Source organism: Physeter macrocephalus, chromosome 21, assembly GCF_002837175.3.
Source record: "Physeter macrocephalus isolate SW-GA chromosome 21, ASM283717v5, whole genome shotgun sequence".
Lineage (NCBI taxonomy): Eukaryota > Metazoa > Chordata > Mammalia > Artiodactyla > Physeteridae > Physeter > Physeter macrocephalus.
Window position 1 is genome coordinate 14,618,761 of NC_041234.1, and position 23,550 is coordinate 14,642,310.

Here is a 23,550-nt window from a genome sequence, read left to right on the forward strand (position 1 = left end):
TAAAATGGCAACGGGGTACTTTACAATACAGTAGAAGCTCTCTTAGCTGCCATAATTAAGAACAGTAAGTGGCGGTGGGGGAGGGGTGGCTGACTAAAACGGAATGCTTAAGAAAAATTACACGCCAACTTTATTGTTTATTTATTTTAGGCTGTGTTGGGTCGGTTACTGCGTGCAGGCTTTTTTCTAGTTGCGGCGAGCGGGGGCTACTCTTCCTTGCAGTGTGCGGGCTTCTCATTGTGGTGGCTTCTCTTGTTGCGGAGCACGGGCTCTAGGCACGGGCCTCAGTAGTTGTGGTGCACGGGCTTAGTTGCTCCGTGGCATGAGGGATCTTCCCGGACCAGGGCTCAAACCCATGTCCCCCGTGTTGCGGAGCACGGGCTCTAGGCACGGGCCTCAGTAGTTGTGGTGCACGGGCTTAGTTGCTCCGTGGCATGAGGGATCTTCCCGGACCAGGGCTCGAACCCGTGTCCCCCGCATTGGCAGGTGGATTCTTATCCACTGTGCCACCAGGGAAGCCCAGGCCAACTTTAATGTAACAAAACATATAAACATAGCAATATTTTAATGTTGGACCAAGACCTTTTCTTTACCTATCTGTTGACCAGACTTCTATGATGATCTAAAGTGGGGGTGGGCAAACTTCCTGTAAAGGGCCAGATAAGAAAAGTTTTAGGCTTTGTGGACCTGTAATACAGTTGTAAGCCCTCCAGTGCTGTTGAAACACAAAAGCAGCCCCAGACAATATGCAGACAAATGGGTCTGGCTATGTTCCACTAAAACTATTTACAGAAACAGAGAGCAGGCTAGTTTGCTGCACCCTGATCTATAATTCCCTGTTTTGATGATACTTTAAGAACATTTGACAATAGAATCCTCTCTTAGATTTTTGATTTTCCACTTAAGCCTTTTCAGTTGTTTTCACCCATATCTAATTCACAGTCCCTATATATATATATATATATATATATATATATATAAATAAGTGTTTCCCTTTGAGTCTTTAAAAAGCAGTTGCCTATGGCTTTTATAGAAAGAGCAGCTACTCCTGCATTCATGTCAGTTTTGAAAACATTATGCCAGTTACAATACTTCTGTAATTTAAACGGGGTTAAAAACAGGCACAGGCACAACTGACTCTTGGTAAGCAGACAGTTCAGCTGATGCGAGCAACAGTACAGAGACATGCCAGAATGCAGCCTCCTGGCTGTGTGTTTTACAGAGGAAAATGAAGAATATCTCTAGCCTGGCGAGCTGGGTACATCAAAGTCAATTAAGAGAGCTTCTACTGTAGTACATACACTTCTATAAGAGAGCCAAAAAAAACCCAAAAACAAAATATCTAAGATAGAGTTGAATGTTTTCATGTAACAGATAACATAAAAAACCGCATATAGAATTTATTTTTAAAGTGAGAAATCTGATGTTCTGATTTGGGATCCCTATTTTTACAGATATCTTAGATGACTATCACATAATATAAATCTACTAAGTTTTAGAATTAAACCCCAGCAATTAATAAAATATTCACAGTAAATGACTAAAAGAGGATAATACAGAGTAACAACATAAAACGGTCTAAATGGTAAGAACTTAATGATGAAGTTGCCAAAGTAATACTATTTTTTGATCACCCAAATCTGATCTATGACCATGGAGGGAGGGATCTCTACCAGGACTGTGATCTTTTGAGAGAGAGTTTTTATCCATTATATCTGTAAAACCAAAATGATTGCTATTTAAGCAGCTTAAAACACCACACTATTACTTATGGTTTACCAAATAATCAAGTCTATACCTCTAGATTGAAGGAGGTCAACTTCTTTCAGTGTACAGTCAACATTTATCTGGAGTTGTCTGTTCATGCTTCTCAATCTTGTCATTTCCTCAGGCTAGTAAGAAAGGACCCAAAATAGCAATTGTGGGAAAGTCATTATCAAGCCCAACATTTAAGAACTGCTACTCACGTTAATCGTTCTGATTGGTTATTACCAAGAAAATGGCCCTAATCCATTAAAGGGCATGTTTAAGAAGTCCTGTATGTTTTTCAAGGAATAAAGTGGTGACATCAGTATGGCCACATATAAACAAAATCTGCATATAATGTGGCGGGGCTGTAAATACTACACTATGTTCTCTTATACAATACTACCATATTTTAATCACAAAGCATTGAGAATATTTTATTTCTACGTTTTCATGGTAAGGGAAACTAAGAATCAACCTTTTAAACAAGCAACGTCCAAGATTTTAGTCTCATCGAGGCTGGTAAAAATTACAACAGTACTAATTTTAATTAATGCTTATTAATTGTCAAGCACTATGTTCACCAGAATTCTCTCATTCTTTCCTCAAAACGATCTTCCCAGGTAAGTACTGAGATCACCCCCAATTTATACATGAGAAAGCCTGAGGCACAAAGAAGTTATATAATTTTCCCAAGGTTATAAGAAACATAATTGATAAAGCCAGGATTTATATAGAGGTCTTCCATATAAACGTATATAGAAATCTTTTTTTCTTTTTTTCTAGATCAAAGGAAGCTATTAATCTAGTACATGAAAATTTCAGAAACAAATGGATTCCATTCTTCCTCCAACTCTGTTTCCTTCTGCCTTGACCTTTCCAGCCCAGCCTACTCCCTAGGTCTTTCAGGGGCATACATGAGACTCTGAAATGTGAAGAGAGCCCTATTTTTCAGTTAAATAAAGCTTTTTGGAAGCCGCTACTTCCCTCGAGATTCTGAATTTCCTTACTATTTACATATATGTACAGTAAAAAATAGAGTTTAGACTCCAGAGGCATGGGTACTGAATCTTTCAGCACAGCACAACACAGCTATTAACCCAGTCACTCAGGTGATTTCAACCACATGAAGTAAAAGATAAATATCTGCTGTGATAGGAAGACAATAAACTCCTATTCTGTTAAAAGCATGTTGTTTTGCTAAAAACTAAATACAAAAGTGAAGAAAAATAAGCAAAATGGGTTATCTTAATTACCAATAATGCAAGATATTATGCTGTTAGGACATATCAGAATAACTGGGAATGCCCATTAAATTAGCAGGTGTCAAAAGTTTTTAAAATGATATAACAGGCAGAATATAGTAAGAGCTACAATCCCTTAGAATGCTAGGGGAACAAAAAAGTCATTGTGAAATATTTATTAGGGATTACTTTTCTTTTCTCCTTCCTAGGGGCAAGCCATGTGATGTTAACATGCAAAATGCTTACACCTTGTAATTAAATAATAAAAGTTTAAAACATATCTGAGCATTTATATTAAAGATAAAGCACTTGGTCAAGGGTTTCAAAGAGTGACGCTGTCTTCCTAGGAATATGTGAAAGAACCTATGCTTTTCTCTGTAGAATCACTGGGAAAGTCAAGTACCGAAAGGAGCAAATCCTTCCTATGTATTTGCGGGGGGAAGGGAATGTTTCAGCCACAGCGGTCCTGAATAGTGAAGCTCGGTAACTGAGTATGGAAATATTATAATACACTTTATACTCAAGAGGCTACTATACATGTGCTTATAACAACAAAAAAGCTCTCGTCAACATGCTCATTTCCAAAGACAGGAGAACCACTGGAACTCACTACAACTAAGAGTTTATCTGTAAGATTCCTATGTCCATCTTCATAGCTTCTGATTGAGGGGAAAAAAAGCTGTTTCTGAAACATTACTACCCTTTGTCCAAAAGTATACGGTATTTTCATCGGGGAGGGGGTTTCAAGATTGGTTGTGTGTAATTTGTAAAGTACCAGGATGTTTTATATCTGACATTTCCAAGTAAAAAAAATTCTAAGCTTTTTTCCAAAAGGTGGCAGAAATACCTTGAGTCACCTGTTCCATCAGTTTAAGAAGTTGTCTCAAAGAGACCAAGGTCGAAGACCACTAATGTTCTTTCATGGTTTGGCCCCAATTACGCATCTGGGATTGTGGATTGGTCCAAAAACCCAATTAATCAGGACAAGATGAATGAAGGGGAAAAACTTGTGGGAGGGAGTAATTGGAAGCTCTCTGATTATTAAAATCTTATTTTTCCTTCAAGGTATAACTTAAATTTCCCCCTTCTCCATGAAAGTGTCCCATCTTTGAACCCTACTAGCAAAAACTAACATTTCTATCTCAGAACTCTGAAAGTACTTAATATCACTACCATTTAGTTGGCCAGCACTTCTGATTTACTGTCTTACATTATCTTTTCTATCTCTCTCTCTCCCTCCCTCCCTCCCTCTCTCTCTCTCTCTCACACACACACGTACAGGTTCACAGACAGATATATGTATGTCTTTTCACATACAAATGTTGTTAAGAGATGACATCTCCCACAGCATTTAATACAGTGCTTTGCAAACAGGAGACTGAGAAAAATGATGGCCGTTATGCATCCTTCACTTCTGCCCTCCTTGGAAAGGTTATTTCACTGCTCCTCTAATCATCTGCAACTGCACATATAGCTGGTCACAAACCTGCATTTCAGTTTCATGAGGCACACAGGTTTCTAACCAATTTTTTTATACACTACTTGGTAAGAAATTAATTTGAAATGTAAAAGAGGCAGTATGTGCTTAGCAGCAAAAAAGTTGATTCTCTTGTATGATCCTACACGAGTGGGACAATGATAGTGATACCCATTTATTGAGCACCCACTTCACACCAGGCAGTTTACATATACTGCCTCTTTATCTTGACAATAATATTAAAATATACCTCTTATAAATAGGGGAAATCAGATACAGAGAAGTTAGAACCAGTGAGTAAGGAGTTATTCTGGCTCCAGAGCCTATGTAGGCACCCTTTCAACTACATCATGGTGCCATGAATGAGCCTCTATGAACAAAAAGGGAATTATGACTAAATGCTTTATTTCTTAATTAATTTCCTACATAATACATACCCTTATGTTATACATGTTCCTAAAGTTAAAAGGAAATCAAATTTTTCCAAAATATTTCAGATTTGCATTATGTATATATATACCTAAAGCAGATTTCTCCGGTATCTTGTAAACATTTATTTTGTAAGAATACTATCTGTTGGGCATTGTATAAATTGTTTAATGTATATTACCTTACTTAATTCTAACAAAAATCCCATGAGATGGGTACTCCCCAGAAAACAAGCATAAAGGAAGCTGCTTATCCAAGGATATACGAGTGACAGAGAAGGAGCAGAAAAGAAGTAGGATTCAAATTCACACCTGCATTGAGAGCCCAGATCTTAACCACCATGTATAACTGTTCTACAGCCATGCATTCCTATTAGTCTTCTATGTTATTACTCTAGGCCTGGCAGTGGAAACACATGGGAATCACACACTCAAATTTCTCACCTCTCAGATATTATCACCCACATGAGCCACTCATCTCTGAAGCTGGGTGATGGCTACACAGGAGTTCACTATACTATTCTGCTTATTTTATGTATGTTTGAAATTCTCTATAACAAAAAGTTAAAAATAAATTATAGCGTAGGGCAGCAGTTTGACTAACTTCCCTCTTTTTCTAAAGAAGTCTCATCAATAAAAGCTCTCGTGTGAAATCTGTTTTTTTTTTTTTAAAAGCACTGCTCTATGCTACGTTAGACAATTCTCTACTTCCAACAACAACAAAGAAATCAATAGGGCTTTAGCAGGGATTATTATACAGCAAGAAGTTGCTAAACAAAGTTTATATGGTTATTTTAGAGAAATGATTTCTCTAAAGTCATTCTCTAAAGTCTTCTCTACAGTTTCATACAGTATAAACAAAAGAAAATTTGTTTATACTCTACAAGTACCTAAAGGACTCCGAAGTGCCCACCCACCACTGGTGGATTCCCATTTGGGTTATGTTCTTCAATATCTCCCCCAATCAGAGGATATAATTAAGATTTTGAGTGGGGAAAAAAATGAGGCACAGATGTGATTTACATTAGTATCATCTTTCAGTTAAAGACAGCTTTGTAATTTTCCATGTGTCTTAAGTAATTAAAACCCTTCCTTCTCACTTCTGATATTGACTATACTTAGGTATTTAGTCAATACTAGAAAAAATTTCATTACATTATTAAATATGCCTTTTTCTCAATAGTTACCTTCTCAAAAACTTCCACTGCTTCCCCATTACCAGCAAAATACAGTTCAAACACCTCCACTATTCTACCTATGCATATTAACTTGTTAAGACATCAGAAATCTCAGCTTAAGTGAGGGAACTGTAAAGACTCCTTAAAGTCCGTCTTGACTTCAAGCCTTCACTACCTCATGCTTTTTCCCTTCTAAAATGCCTTCCCCTTTCCTCTATGCCTACATAGCAATGCTGTACTGTTTAGTATTTTTAGATTATGCTATAATACTGATTTTCATACAGTTATTAAATTAAAGGAAAAAGGTGAGTTCTAATAACCTTATGAAAATCAGATGAAAGCTATAGACCTGCTTCCCATATAAACACACATAGGAAACTCTGCATATAATTTCAGGGACTCACGGATCTCCTTTGAAGCCACGAACTTCAGTTAAAAACTTCTCTATGAGGGCATAGCTGCAGACATCCTGTCTGCAAGAGGCCTGACATATACACTAACTTCTCTAAACTTGTGCGCTCTGAGAAAGAGATTACCCTTAGTTAAGAGACGGTAAGAACATGAGGAATGGCTCCATGAAAAAGTAGAGATTAAGTTGAGCCCTGAAGAACAGACAGCATTTATACACACAGAGCTTCAGAAGACCACTCCAGCAGGAGCATAATGTGAGAGAGCAAAGTGTATTGAGTATACACGGCTAAATTAGCTGATGTATGACTTCTCTCATTACCAGTGAGCAGACACAGCACTTACCATACTGTATTACAGTTATCTACTGATGGGTCTATTTCTCCCACTAGCAGGTATACACTAAGCTCCTAGCATAGGACCACAGTCATAAACTGTAAAAAAAAAAAAATGCTCGTTGAACGAATGAATGTTGAAAGACGAAATGATAGGTTGGATCACAGAAAGCTCGTGATGTCACAGGATTTTAGGACACTTGTTTCAAATTTTTCGGAATTTTTAAAGAACTTTAGAACTCACAAATATTAACCAACATGTTAAAAATATATGGCCAAATCTTTTCATGAGAGCAGTTCCTGTTAGGACCACTGTTAATACTATTATCTTACTTTCTACAATTATTTACACTAACGAAATTGCTCTGCTTTAAAATATTCTAGAGTCAACACTTTCCCAAAATGCATATTCATCTTGATCTAACTTACGTGCATTAATGTACTTAGAAAAATAACTTCTAAATGTTTGAAAAATATATATACAATATGCTTAAAAGAATAAATGAATACATGAGAACAATGTATAAAGTATTTTGTTAAGGCGTACTTTTCATTTCTATTCGGACAGAAAGCAATTTATAGTGAATGAGATGCTTTACCTTGATTATAACTGTCAGTATTTGAAAATAGTGATGAGTCTATGGAATTCACACGAGAAAAAAAAATAAAGCATCAAGTTATTTTGATGAGAACAGAAGGCAGAAGTCCTTCATCCATTGTTTAAAAAACAGAAACAAAAACCAAAACTGTGCCAGGAATAAAACCTAAAAGAAAAACAAACAGCCTGGACAGCCAACACGTCCACCTTCCTATCCATGCATCCTAATAGATCGTACTTACCGTTGGGATCGCAGTGGTGCAGCTGACCCTTCTGAGCCGTCTCTGCATCAGGTCATGCTCCATACTGTTAACTTCAGCCTTCAATTGCTCTAGCTCCTCTTTCTCAAGTTTCAATTGCTTTGCTAACCTCTCCATCCTTGCTCGCTGATGTAACAGCAAGGCTATAGCATTACAGATAAAGTCATTGCAGAAAGTAACATTGAACAAGTGACTGGGAAATTTCTATATGCATTGCTAATGTATGAAATACCTGTAAAGAACCCTGTCATTCAACTTCAGGTGACATTTACTCTCATGTCTTTCTAATGCTATTCTGCCTTCAAATCTGCTTTAATTTAGCTCTTGTAACTTCTGCCAAAATGACACCATCTATACATTCCTCTTGTTCTACTGTCCTTCATTTCCCCAAGATTCTCTTTAACTATACCTGTGTGCGTTTTAAACAGGCTCAAAACCAGGGGTTTTTTTGTTTTTTTGTTTTGCGGTACACGGGCTTCTCACTGCTGTGGCCTCTCCCGTTGCGGAGCACAGGCTCCGGACGCCCAGGCTCAGCGGCCATGGCTCACGGGCCCAGCCGCTCCGCGGCATGTGGGATCTTCCCGGACCGGGGCACGAACCCGTGTCCCCTGCATCGGCAGGCGGACTCTCAACCACTGCGCCACCAGGGAAGCCCTGTAGTTTGTATTTTTGACAATATTGATTTCACTTGTCTATATTTTTCTCCCAATGAATGTTCTTCCTAAAAAAGAAGTCTTTTAGAGGTCACTATTATCATGCCTATATTTTTAAGTTTTAAAGCAAAGTCTGTAGATGATTCTGAAGCACTAACCCTATTCTTAATAGCAATGCTAGTGCCCAATATTTAATAAATACTAAATATTTAATTAAAATTAAACAGCTAATATAAATTATTTTATTTTGAATAGGAGACTGCCACCTCACCACAAAGATTAAATTACAAAAAAGGGGTAAAATTACCTTGTGTATAGGCATAGTCATCTGATCCAGAACTAGAACTTCTCTGATATTTATGGCTTCCCTTTTCTCCCCCAGAGCCTGGTATCACTGAAATGGGCTGAATAGGTTCTGGGGCTGCAGAACGTTCTTCTTGGTCCACTAAATTTAAAAGATTTTCAGTTGTTGCTCGGCCTACAGTAATTTTAAAAACTGTAGTTGGGTTTGGTATCATCCGAGGAGATGGTGAAGGAGCGCAAGAAGGTCCAGTTGGCTGTGTATATGTAATATACACAGGATTGACACTAAATGGAGGTTTTGGTTGACTGGATATCCCTCTTGAAGGAGAACTTGAAGGTGGCGTGGTGGCTGTGTACAATGAGTGCTGACTCCGTGGAGATGGCTGATTACTGATAGGTGAAGGACTCCTATTAATTGCTGTCCCAGATCTCTGAGAGGGTTCGACTGTAATTTCTATCTTCTTCATGGATCCTTTGGGTAAGCTAGATGGTGTATATGGGAGATAGGCTACTGAATGACTTCCCTGTTTCTGATAGCTAGGAGGTCCTTGTTGATATGGATGGGGTGGAGTAGTTGAAGGACTAGGTGGCATAAAGACATGGGAACTAGGGTGGCCCAGCTGGGATGGTTGTACTTGATGCTGTGGAGAGCTGAAGGGTGAAGGACATTGAGAAGGTGGTGGTGAATGGTAAGCAGGTTGAGGGATCTGCTGTTGTTTGGGAGAATACTGAGAAGCTTGATAGTTCTGTTGATGTGGATAAACAGGTAAAGGACGCTGGCTATAATGAGGCACTGGGCCCTGTGGTGAGGACTGCCATGGCGTACTCTGAGGAGTTTGTCTTCCTGATGAACTCTGAGATGTCTGTCTAATATAGATAGAACCAGGAGACCCATAAAGATTGCTTGGAATTTGTGGAAGAATTTGTAAAGCTCTTGGTACAGTCTGTCCAGAAGGGAGGTTCTGGGATACTGTAACAGTAATTGGATTTGTACTATACCGAGGTATGTGCATGTATGAAGGAGGTGGCGGTGGTGGTGCTGAAGGCCCTTGCATAGCAGATGGATTCATTCCTGTTTGAATGGAAGATGGCTGTTGAGGTGGCTGTGAAGGAGGAGTAGCTGCACTTCTGTTCTGTTCATTCATAAAAAATGGATTGTAGTTGGGAGTAGCAGCGACAACAGCTGGAGCTGAGTGTGGTTCCTGAACTAAACATATCAGCTGTTTGCCTGCTGCATGCTGTGGATCAATATGTCCATCACTTGAGCTGTGTACCAGTGTTCGACCACCGTTAAGTTGCACTCCATCTCCTGGGTGGTAGCTACTAGGAGAATGAATACCCAGGTTAATATGCAAAAGGCGATTTCTATTCATCCTGTTGTCATCTGGACTGTGGTATTCCATATATAAGTATTTGCTACTCTCCTGGGAAAGCGCTCGGCAACAGGCTTCAAGATTGTTGTTGTTCTAGGGGAGAGAAATGGTAAAAATAACATTGGCAAAATGGACAAATCCTAACAGTGGGAAGTCAAGCTTTGCCACAGAATTATGTAAATATAATTGTCATAGAATAAGTAGAGGACAGTATTTTAAACACAAAAAGCTTTATAGTCATCGACCCTGAAAAGGAGATCCCAAACAATCCATATTATTTTACAGACATTTAGCTCACATAACTAGTACTACCGCTACTGCTACTGCTACAGAAATGTAAAGTACCTACTAATGAACATTGTGACTCAACCCCAACTTTTCTGACTCCAAATCCAGGACTCATCTTACACTTGTTGCATCTCAACAAATTAAAATGCTGGGCTAATCTTGGATTCACCACACTTGCTGTAATATATAAGTATAAGTAATATCCATCATTAATATTTAAGCTGATACACATGACAATAACCATGCATTAGTTTTCAAAAGGTAATGAAACCCGAAACAGAAAAAAGTTATAATAAAATTCCTAAAAACTCAAAACTACAAAAATTCTAAAGCAGCCTTTACTTTTCGTTTAACCAAAGCTAACCCTATCTAACTTCAACTGTCTGTTTCATTATGAAAGATTAAGTTAAAAAAAGATATCAGTATAAAAACAAATCCACTTTTTGAATTATGGTTCCGTGACTTTGCCAAATTATGGTAATTTAACACAAAACCAGGTCTTGACTGCCTTAATGAAATTCATTCACACTCCCACAGTCTCAAAAGTTTTTACCCGCTCAAACGTAGCTTGGTAAACTTCCAAAATCTTTTAAAGATTTCAATTTTTTGAATTATATACACACACAAAGATGGTAAACAGCAAACTGACATTTTAGATGTTCCAACTGACAGTAATCAAACTAAAAGTTCCTCTTTTGAAAATTTTAAGGTACTATAAGATAGTTTTCCATTAAAATACAGAATTCAGAACTATTTTATTGGCCTAAAACACAATTATTCATTGCTTTTGAGATAATCTATTGAAGTTTCTCAATTATCATGACCTTCTCCATATTTCATAAATATATATACAGATATGCACATATACACATATTACTATATTCTAGGGAAAAGTACATTTTATATAAAAATGAAAGCAAACACTTCACTTCTGCTGAGAACCAAATAAAGCTAAATGTAAAAGAGGACATAAAATGTTTTAATTTTAGAGCTGAGAGAACTCTTAGGGGTCCCATCTACTCCAACTCAACTCACTTACAGATGAGCAAAGAGATGCCTGGGAAGTTACATGACTTGACAACAAGCGCTTAACTAGTTAACTGGAGAGCCAGTTCTAGATTCTTGGTCTTCTGACTCCCAGTGCTCTTTCTACTATAACACAATAATTTCAAGGGACAGCATGTTAGGCCAAAAGTACATTACTATACTGAAACTTGAGGAAGTAAAAGAAAATTCAGTCAAGCAAACCTTTGTAAAATGAATTCTCAGAAATTCAAAGAATTGGCTTTATCAAAAACTCCATAATAACTTTTATCCTTCACCTTATATAAAACTTTTGATACTAAAAGTCAAATAATTTTTAAAATACTTTCTGAGCCAAGGAAAAAAGTAATTGTTGAAATACAAGAAAACAATTAAGTTTGGGCTTTTTCTTATCCTGCTTGAAACCATGCTGATCAAGGGAAGGAAGATAGACATTAAGAAAGAAGACAGATATTGCTAGATACTAAGCAAATTTGGAGCCAAAGGATTCAAACTGATTGCCAACAAGACAATGTCACTGACAGATATCTGAAGGGGAAAAAAAAAAAAAGAGTATTAGCTCCTTCAAGTTTTTTTTATAAACCTATGGATTAAAAGGAGAACAAAAACTAGAGTTTTATTTGAAACCTAAGCAGTAACAGACACTTCACTATTTGACATTTTTACTAATTATTCTAAAATTTCATGTTTTCTACATTGAATTCAGTTGCCTAATTAGTACTGCCACAAAAAAAGATACAAATTTAAATGATGCCAAGTTGGAGCTGTCAGCCTATTCAAATGTATGTCTACCGTGACAAGCTGAGTACATTTTCTTAGGAAGAAAAATTTAAAACCACAAATACAAGACATTTAAGTATTATCTTTACGGAAGTATTTTAAAAATACCACCACAATAGATTCAAATGTCATATCTGACCTGCTAAATGTCTTAAAAAGAAAAAAAAAGGATAAAAAAATTTATCAAATGGTAAATATGAAGAATAAAGAAATAAAAATTGTTTAGCTGGATAAAGAGGTCAGAAGTTTTAAGAAGACATATGTGAACACTCATGAAAGGAATGAGCCAATGAAGCATCATACCCCTAAAACGTGGTCCTAAACTGGGGGATGATAACCTAGAGAGAGGCTTTAATGCTTATGTATTAAATGCAAACTACTGGAGAGGGAGGGAGGGATAAATTAAGAGTTTGGGATAAAATAGATAAACAAGGACCTACTGTATAGCACAGGGAACTATACTGTATTCAAAATCTTATAATAACCTATAATGGAAAAGAATCTGAAAAAGAATGGATATATGTCTGTGTATAACTGAATCACTTTGCTGTACACCTGAAACTAACACAACGTTGTAAATCAACTATACTTCAATTAAAAGGAAAAAAAGGCAAACTACTGAGTCTTATATATTTTAATGCAAACAGAGAAACTTTCCAGAGCCAGCAGGTGGTAAGTGTCCATACTGATAAACAATATTAATCCCAAAGGAACAAAAAAGTAAAAGACTTAGGACAATGTAAGTTATCAACAAATGTTCACTGAGTTGAATTCAAAGTTCCATTCTTTCAATTTAGTAAAACGAAGACAATAAGCCTTGAAAAACTAAAGGGCTAAATTAAATTAAATTAAAAAACAAGGTGGGACCCTAGAATAAGTTAGGAAGGTTAACTGCTAGGAAGTTGGTTTAAACTAGAAGGGTTTCACTCCAGTGGGAAGTACCTTTGCTCTACCAGAGACCAAAATGGGGCTAAAGTAAAGAGTGGAAATTCAGAGTGGAAATGTTATGTTAGAAAAAATAAAGACAAGCTATAACACAAAAACGAGACCTAGTAGAAGGGCCTGCAAACAAAGGAAGCACCTCTGTTACCACCACTGATCTGTGAGTCTCTATTTGCAATTAACCTCAACTATATATAGGCTTACATTATATCCTGAGCAGCTCACACTGTAAGGGAGAGCTTGCATATTATGCAGTAACATAGAGTTTGAACTGATTGTGTAAGGAAGTCCAGTGGGCAGGATAGAAATACTGCTCCCCGAAGTCAACCAACTAGGGAAATGCTGTAACCCAAAACACACTGCGATTCTGTGAAGGATGATGCAAAACTCAACAGGGGGAGTGTTAGGCCTATTTCTCTGTGGCCCCGTGAGTGGGAAGACACGTTCTATCAGAGATGAAAGATTTATTTCAATAGAAGACAACAAGACAAAAGTAGTGTGATTAAACTAAAGAAAGTAGCCTTCCACTTAAAATTAGATATTAGTAAGCATTTACTAACTAGAAAAACAGTAAGAAAGGGAGGGAACTTTCTAAAAACTTTAAAAAATAGGCTAAGAAAGTATATAGTTTAAGAAGTTATAATGATAAATTCGAAATTCAAAATTCAATTCTAAGGATTTGGGGACTGATGACACAACCCCCAAAATTTAAGAAGTGAAATGCATGAAGAATCTTTCTTTTTTTCTACATGCCTTTATTCTTTTCCCTAAATCACTGGTTCTCAATGGGGGAGATTGCGCCTCCCATGGAACATGGAGATTTTGTCTCCCATGGAGACATTTTTGGTTGTCACAACTGCAGGGATACTAATGGCATTTAGTGGGTGGAAGCCAGGGATGCTACTAAACGTCCTACAATGCACAAGGCAGACCCCCACAACAGACAATATGTCCAGCCCAAAATGTCGACAGTGCCAAGGTTGAGAAATCCTGCTCTAAATGTTCTCCCAGCATAAACAAGAAAACTTAACTGAGTTCTAGTCACTACAACACAAAGTCACCTCTAATAAGGAAAACTGTAACTTTAATATCACTATCATTGGTGGGTAATCTACCTGTAACATGCACTGAGACACCACACCCTCCGGAATCTCGGGGAAACGTTGCCGGAGGTCATGGAGAACCTGCATATCAAGCTGTGGACTGTTTTGCGCCATGCCAGAGCAAATGGTGGTCAAGCTTCTCTTATGAAATGGATGCTAATCGGTCTTCCAATAGTAATGATCTTCCAATACTGCAGTCATTTTCTATTAAAAGAAATTAAAGTATGGTTAAATTTAATTACATATTTCACTTTATTCAAATAGAAACCATCAATACATTAAAATGAGCAATCTAAAATAAGTATACCAAATTCTAAAGTTGGAAAATAGGACAAATTCTACTTAGCCAAAGACTTTTCTGATGTAATATACAGCTAATCACTGGTTTAAAAACAACAAAAACAGAATTCCCAAACCTTCAGTTCCATTTTAATGCTTCAAAAATGAAAAAAGCAGCAGCTAGATTAAAAATAGAGTATTATTATTTGGCAACCATATTTTTCTAAGTCTTGAGAAATCCTACTTATGTATAATCACTCATGTTTTCCTAAGGGCTATCACATCACTCCTCTAAAGCGGGATAATCATTTTAATGTCTGAAGTAATAAAATCAGGCAACAGGAATTGATAATAACACCACAAACCACACATGTCCTGTTTGCCTTACATTCTCCCTGTACTTTGAAGCCAAAAGGCTTGAATTTGAAGTCTGAGTAAAGCAAACCCAATGTCTAAATGACACTACTGGGCAAACAAAAATGGAAATGCAGAATCCTTTCTTTTCAAAGATGATGCTGGTGGTCCACAGTAGCCAGACTTGCCTAGCTAAGGTTTCACCTAGTTCTGGTGCAACTGGCACAGGTGCAAAGATGCCAGGATTTGGGGGCACAGTCTGAGTAGAGGCAAGTGACCCCCAATCTCACTGGTATTGGTCAAGTTAAGCACCCATGTAAATAAAGGCAGCTAGTGAAGTAATAATGAAATCATAAATCAAGTGGCACCATCAAGGATCACTTAACTGACCCATTTTTAAATCTAGCTCCCCCATTTTTATAAGGGGAAAAAATGTACAGTGTATACCATACAATCTCATAATATTTCTGCTGTGATCACTCATGAGATGGTAAAATATTTTTAAGACTGAGAAGTAAACACCTGCATCTTCATAAGATGCACAGAAATCATGATTTTAAGATGCAAGTGTAAACCACACACAATAAGGGAGGGTCATCCCACACCAAATCCGTTTCTGGCAAACAGGCCCTGAAACTTTAAATAATACCATTACCTGGGGCAATGTACAGAACTACAGAGAATACTTTAAAATCTTAAAATGCTGCAGGAAAATACTGAATTACTTTTGCTGCTTTATAATTAAGTATATAATTAAAAAATAAATACCATGTAATCTCAAATTTGACTTTCATTATAAGCAGGGAATTTCAGTTTGCATGCAATCTCTTGACTTTTACTGGGCATCGAGCGCTCTCTTTTCTTCCTTCTAAGCCAAGACTGTCAAGAGTAATTACACTCTTTGTGCCTACAAGGTGGCAACAAAGCCCTTATGGATAAGACTCTGCCTAACCACAGGTAAAAATAGCTATTAGGGACTGCTTTAATGACTTCCAACATCAACATGGAGGATATCTAGTGAATCTAAAGAAAAATCAAAATTTGGGAAAAGAATAAAGATAACTTCCAATATGCACATATATATAGGCTTTCTGGCCTCCATATACAATTCCGCTCCCTGCAATGCATTCCTTAGTCTGCTCTAATCTGGCTCAAATCACCGTTCCACTGAAATACTCTCTTCATCATCTCTCTGCTGCTAAATTCAGAGGATTTATCTTCTGGTTCCTATGCCCCTTGACCTTTGCAGCATCTGAGACTACTGATCATTCCTTCCTTTTTTCAGCCTCTATGACATCCACTAGCCTGGTTTCTTCCCACCTCTCTGGTCACATTAATGCTTGCCTGGTTTGGGCCCTAAGCCACCTCCTCCTCTCATTCTACATCCTTGTGCCCAGTGATGACGTCCACTACTAAAGTTTCAAAACCATTTAAAGGCGGATGATTCCCAAATTGCTATTAAGCACCATGCATGCTCTCTCTTAAGACTCCAGACACATAAGAGTCTACTGCCTACACACAGCACCATCTGGATAAACCCAAAGACATTAGTCAATATGTACAAAAAGGAACTCCTTACCACAATCCTTCCCCAAACACTGTGTTCTCTCTATGAATGTTACTACTATTCACTCAGTTAACAAAACTAGAAACCAGAGTGTGCTCCTTGACTTCCCATTCTTGCACAACCAACTAAACAAGAATATTAAATCAAATGGGTGATGGTGTGCACCCTGGTTCTGCCATTTAGTAGCATCTAGGAAAGATACTCAACTTTTAAGCCTTTGAGGCTTCATATTTAAAATGGAAATAATTGTAGGGTTGTAGTAGAATTTAAAAGGCAAACAGTAAGAAGTCAGGAAGCATTAGTTACTATTATTCAGGGCATGTCTGAATATTGTTCTCATCAACATTATACCAGCAACTTCCTGCTGCTCTTCCTACCGCAGGTCTTGCCTTCCCCCGCATCACAGCCAGAGTTATCTGTTTTCTAATCTCAGCCAAACAAAGCTATGTGTGACCCCGTGCATGGATGTCCCACACTGCCTCCTCTCGGGGCATCAGCCCATGATCATCCATCTGCCTGAGATACTTTTCTATCTTCCTCCCTCCCACTGCTTCTCTGAGCCATACTGATACCGTACACGTCAGTACTGGGGGCATCTCCTCTAAGAAGGCTTCCACTGACAGTCACCAGCCCGCCCCCCCCCGCCCGCCCAACTTAGTCCGGCTGCTGTAACTCTCCTCCACCTACTCTGGGCTAAAGGACCCTCCACTATGCTTCCACAGCAGGCTGTGCTTATCCTCACAGGAACACCAAACACACTACATTGGAGCCACCTGTGTATCTGAAAGTCTCACATGTGGAACTGTAGCTCCACCTAGAATGCGTTATGCCAGAGAGTGGGGACGTACTCAAAGAATGATGGGAGCTTGTTACAAGGACCTGAAAGTCAGCTTGAAGAGGCTCCCACTGACCAAATCTGTGACAATTTGAGCACCAAAACAATTAAGGACAGTAATGAATTATAGGCCTGTAGAAAAGCGGAACCCATGAGTCCTTAGCCCGATAATAAATAGTTAAATACACACATACACAAATAAAGACGAAAGGGAGGGCTTTTGCTTAGTGGAATCCAACTGGTAAATGTGTGCAGGAGGTGCTGGAGCTGAAAAAATCATCGTTTTGCAGCCATCACAGTACAGACTACTTCAATAAAGAATCATCAATGCATGCTAAATCTAGGGGGAAATCTGGATGAAGTCAGGCTATATTAATGGTCTTAAAAGTGTCTCCCCAGAGAACCGCTTATTAGCTGCAAGGGAAAATTTAACTACATAGTGGATAAATCAAACAACATCTTGGATAATCAAAATTAACATCACCAATAAGGGACAGATGGACAGCACACACCTCCAGATGTGATACCATGAGAAGAATATATCACTTTATATAGTATTCCAGTTAGGAATACGTACTCTGAAACTATTCATGAAAAAATAGACAAAACCAAAATGAGAAATGTTCTATTAAAAATAAAAAGCAGGGAGTGGGAAGGTGAAAATGTCACCTTAAAAAAATGCCAATGTCATAAAAGACAAAGGCTAGAAAAATAAAAGATTAAAGGAGATACTAGAACCATGACAACTAAACCTAATGACTGATCTCAGACTGGATCCTATACTAAATGGAGAAAATGTTATAAAAGAAATGAATGGATCAACTGACAACATTGAAATGTGGACGGTACATTAGGAAAAGTATTCTACCAATGTTAAATTTATTGAATTTAATAAATTTACTGACTTGGTAACTGTGCTGTGGTTATATAAGAGAATATCCCTATTTTTAGGAATTAGGCACTGAAGCATTTAGGAGTAAAGGGCAACTTTACTTTCAAATGGCTCAGGGAAAAAAAAATCAAATATATGGATATATGTGCATATATACAAACACGCATGCACACACATGCGCACAGAGAGAGGGAGCAAGTTACAAAAGCACAAAGGGGGGGGCTTCCCTGGTGGCGCAGTGGTTGCGCGTCCGCCTGCCGATGCAGGGGAACCGGCTTCGCGCCCCGGTCTGGGAGGATCCCGCATGCCGCGGAGCGGCTGGGCCCGTGAGCCATGGCCGCTGGGCCTGCGCGTCCGGAGCCTGTGCTCCGCAACGGGAGAGGCCACAACAGAGGGAGGCCCGCATACCACAAAAAAAAAAAGCACAAAGGGAAAGGACTTACAACAGGATGGCAGAGTAGGAAGGCCCTGAGCTCACCTCCTCTCATGGGCACACCAAAATTACAACTATTTACAGAGCAACTATTGATAAGAAAGTCAGGAATCTACCAGAAAATGTCTACAACTAAAGATATAAAGAAAGAACCACAACAAGATAAGTAGAAGAGGTAGAGTTGCAGTATACTCAAGACCCAAACCCCCAGGTGGGCAACCCACATTCAGGAGGAGAATTACAACTGCAGAGGTTCTCCCCAAGGAGCAAGGGGTCTGAACTCCACATGGGGCTCCCCAGCCCTGGCATCCTGCACTGGGAAGACGAGCCACCAGAACCTTTGGCTTTGAAGGCCAGCAGGGCTTTCCTTCCAGAGAACCAAGGGCAGTGGGAAACAGAGACTCCACTCTTAAGGGCACACACAAAATCTCACACGCTCCAGAAACCAGGGCAGAAACAGTAATTTGAAAGGAGCCTGGGTCAGACCCACCTGCTGACCTTGAAGAGGCAGGAGGCAACTGGCACTCACCCTGGGGACACAGACACTGGTGGCAGTCATTTTGGGGAGCTTGTTCTATCATCTAGACACTGTTGTTGGCAAGCATCTTTGGAATCCTCCATCTAGCTTATGAGCCTCAGGATGCCACAGAGTCCCTGCCCACATGCCTGTAGGCACCAGTACTGGGATGCCTCAGGCCAAGCAACTAACCAGGTGGGGACGCAGCCCCACCTACCAACAGAGCAGCAGCAGCCACAGGACCCACTAGGCCCCTTCCCCACCCACCAGTAGGTCAACAACAGCTCTGAGACAACTTGAGCCCCTCAGCCAGCCATGCTGGGATCCAGCCCCACTCACCAGTGGGCCAGCACCAGCTTTGGACACCGTGGAACCCGCAGCCAGTCGAGTCAAGAACCGGCCCTACTTACCAGCAGGCTGACACTAGATCTGGGAACCCCGGCCCCACAACTACCCACCCCTGAACACGGGTCTGACCACCAGTAAGCCAGCACTAGCCCTAGGACACCTGGGTTTCTGTAGCCAGTTGCCTCATGACCCGGCCCACCCAACCAGCAGCTGGCAACCACTGCACAAAGCAGGACCTGGTGCCCAACCAGACCAGGAGCCAGCCACACCTAGCAAAATGACATAGTCAGCCTGCCACAACAGAAGGACCCACACAGCCCACACCCCTAGAGAATAATAGGTCTGGTAACCAGAGGAGAGTGCACTGCTGGAACACTTAGGATGTCTCCTACAAAAGGCCACTTCTCCAAGGCTGGGAAACATAACCAATCTACCAGATACATAGAAATAAAAGTGGCAGTCAACAGAGCAACATGTTCCAATCAAAGGAACAAGATAAAACTCTAGAAGAAAAACTAAATGAAGTGGAAATAAACCATCTACCTGATAAAGAGTTCAAGGTACTAACCATAAAGTTAACCAAAGAATCGGGAGAAGAATGGATGAACACAGTGACAAGTTGAACAAAGAGTTAGAATACATAAAGAACCACCAACAGAAATGAAGACTACAGTAACTGAGATGAAAAATACACTAGAAGAAATCAACAGTAGACTAAATGATACAGAGGAATGGATCAGCGAGACAGAAGACAGAGAGCAGTGGAAATCACTGAGCTGAACAGATTAAAAAAAAAAGAATAAAAAGAAATGACGACAGTTTAACGGACTTCTAAGATATCATGAAGCGTACTAACATTCGTATTATAAAGGTCTCAGAAGGACAAGACAGAGGAAAAGGGGCAGAGAACATATTTGAAGACATAACAGCTGAAAACTTCCCTAACCTGGGAAAGGAAATAGATATCCAGATCCAGGAAGCAAAGAGTCCCAAACTGGATGAATCCACAGAGGTCACACCAAGACACAATGTAATTAAACTGGCAAAAATCAAAGACAAGGATAGAATATTAAAAGCAGCACGGAAAAAGCAAGAAGTTACATACAAGGGAACTCCAATAAAGCTATTAGCTGTTTTTCTGCAGAAACTCTGCAGGCCAAAAGCAAGTGGCATGATGTATTTAAAGTGACGAAAGGGAAAAACCTACAACCAAGAATACCCTACTTGGCAAGCCTCTCATTCACGTTTGATGGAGAGATCAAAAGTTTTACAGACAAGCAAAAGCTAAAAAAGAGTTCAGTACTACCAAACCTGCTTTATAAGAAACATTAAAGGGCCTTCTCTAAGAGAAAAAGAAAAGGCCACATCTAGAAACGTGAAAATTATGAAAAGATGGGATCGGATCAAGATGGGCAGAGGAGTAGGACGTGGATCTCACCTTCTCCCAAAAATACATCAAAAATACATCTACATGCAGAACGATTATCACAGAACATCTACTGAACTCTGGCAGAAGACCTCAGACTTACAAAAGGACAAGAAAATCTCCATGTAACTGAGTAGGACAAAACTAAAAAAGAAAAAAAAACAAAAGAGAGAGAGAAAGGAATCAGGAGGGATCCTGAGCCTCTGGGAGGGAGCTGTGAAAGAGGAAATGTTTCCAAACATTGGGAAGCCCCCTCACTGGCAGGAAGATAGTCTGGGACAGAGGCGGAGCTTCGGAGCCTCAGAAGAGAGCAGACAAACCAGTTTGCAGAAGGCAAAGCGCAGTGAGACCTGCAAAGATGGTCAGTGCCAACACCCAGCACTCCCCAGCCTGAGACGCTCGTACACTGGGGCAGGCGGGGGCTGGGTGCTGAGGCTCGCAATTCGGAGGTCAGACCTGGGGAGAAGACTCAGGTTGGCTGTGTGGAGACAGCCTGAGAGGGCTAGGGTGTGATGTGCCACAACCAAGGGAGTATGGGAAGAAGACTGGGCCTGCCACAGAGGCAAAGTGCTATTGTTGCGGGACACGCAAGGAAAGGGGCAGGACCACCATAGGAGCTTCTTTCTCCGTGTGTACTATCAGGCAATAGGGCACTGCCTGCACAAGCTTTGGGGTGGGCACGAGCCACCGCTGCCACATCAGACTCCAGAGGTGGGTGCTGATTGCTGCCACTACTGAGAATTCCGTGAGCAGACACCAACCACTGTCCCCGCATTCCTGGGAGCATGCGCAGGCCACTCACCTTCACACCCCCATCAAGGGAACAACAGCTAGCATACTGAGGAAAGAGACAGCAAGCATCCAAAGCAAAAGCAGCCCTCACACCAAGAAAATATTAAACCCACACAAGCTTCACGGGGACACTTCCACATATAAACAGACCTCCAAAATTACAGTAGATAATTGTTCTCCTAAACTCATAGAGTAAGAGAAATATAAGCAAAATGAAGAAGCAGAGAAACTACTCCCAGTTAAAAGACCAAGAGAATTCCCCTGAAAGAACAAACAATGAAACAGTCCTCTTCAGTCTAATAAACACTGAGTTCAAAATAAGAGGTAAGAAAAATACCAAAGGAATTAAGAAAGGCTATCCAACAGAAACGCAGATTACTGTGAAAAGGACCTAGAAACTATAAGGAGGAGCCAAGAAAAATTAAACAATTCATCTGCCAAGACAAAAGCTGAACTAAAAGCAATGAATAGCAGAATGAATAATGCAGGAGAAAACATAAGCGATCTAGAAGATAGAAAAATGTAAATTAATCAAAACAGCACACAGAAAGCCAAATGAAAAAAAAGAAAACAATATAAGAGACCTATGGGATAACATAAACATGCCAATCTACGCATAATAGGGATTCCAAAAGGAGAAGAAAGAGAAAAGGGGATTGAAAATGTATGTGAAGAAATCGTGGCTGAAAACTTCCCAAACCTAAAGAAGGAACCAAATATCCAGCTATAGGAAGCACAGAGGTTCTCAAACAAGATGAACCCAAACAAACCTACACCAAGACATAATGTAATAAAGATGGCCAAAGTTCAAGAGAGGATTCTAAAGGCAGCAAGAGAAAAACCAAGAGTCAATTACAAGAGAACCCCCATAAAGCTATCGGCTGATTTCTCTACAGAAACACTGCAGGCCAGAAGGAAGTGGCAAAATATAGTCAAAGTCTTGAAAGAGAAAAATCTGCAACGTAGAATACTCTACCCACCAAGATTATCATTTAGAATAAGAGGTGAGATAAAGAATTTCTCAGACAAGCAAAAACTAAAAGAATACAGCAATACTAAACCTATCCTAAAAGAAATAATGAAAGGTCTTCTCTAAATAGAAAAGAAGCAAGAAGATATTAGGAAGGAATAAATCACAATCGGAAACTAAATTACTTAAATAAGCCAGTATACAGATCAAAAAGGGGAAAAAAAACTACTTGTGAAAATGTTGATAAACAGAAGGAATGGCAAAAGGGTAAATATGAAGATGTAAAAAAGGACATCAGAATCATAAAATGTGGGGAAAGAGAGTTAAAAAATGTAGATTCTTGGGCTTCCCTGGTGGCACAGTGGTTGAGAGTCCGCCTGCCAATGCAGGGGACACGGGATCGTGCCCCGGTCCGGGAGGATCCCACATGCCGTGGAGCGGCTGGGCCCGTGAGTCATGGCCACTGAGCCTGTGCGTCCGGAGCCTGTGCTCCGCAACGGGAGAGGCCACAACAGTGAGAGGCCCGCGTACCGCCAAAAAAAAAAAAAAATGTAGATTCTTTTTTTTTCTTAGAATGTGTTTGACCTTATATGACTATCCGGCGAGAAGAAGCAGATATAGGAAGGGATTAACATACCTGAAAAACAGGGCAACCACAAATCAAAAACATACAATAGATTCACAAAAACCAAAAAGAAGAGAACACAAGCAAAAAATCAAACCACAAAAAGAGGGCTTCCCTGGTGGCGCAGTGGTTGAGAGTCCGCCTGCCGATGCAAGGGACACGGGTTCATGCCCTGGTCCAGGAAGTTCCCACATGCTGCGGAGCGGCTGGGCCCGTGAGCCATGGCCGCTGAGCCTGCGCGTCTGGAGCCTGTGCTCCGCAATGGGAGAGGCCACAACAGTGAAAGGCCCGCATACCGCAAAAAAAAAAAAAGAAGAAAAACAGAAAGAAAAAGAAAGGAACAAAGAAGAAA

At 39.7% G+C, this 23,550-nt stretch overlaps 1 protein-coding gene across 4 annotated transcripts in view; it reads right to left on the reverse strand.

Moving 5' to 3' along the window:
• The window catches only part of TAB3 (TGF-beta activated kinase 1 (MAP3K7) binding protein 3), a 106,820-nt gene that overhangs the window by 17,756 nt on the left and 65,514 nt on the right, over positions 1-23,550 (reverse strand). For all 4 annotated transcript variants that reach the window (XM_028482541.1, XM_028482539.1, XM_028482542.1 and 1 more), the window contains 4 exons: positions 14,173-14,364; positions 8,635-10,096; positions 7,657-7,817; positions 1,799-1,892 (listed from right to left, as the gene is read on the reverse strand). In XM_028482541.1, coding sequence (XP_028338342.1) covers positions 1,799-1,892; positions 7,657-7,817; positions 8,635-10,096; positions 14,173-14,274 — 1,819 coding nt within the window. In that variant the 5' untranslated portion in view covers positions 14,275-14,364. The remainder of the gene's footprint in view (positions 1-1,798; positions 1,893-7,656; positions 7,818-8,634; positions 10,097-14,172; positions 14,365-23,550) is intronic.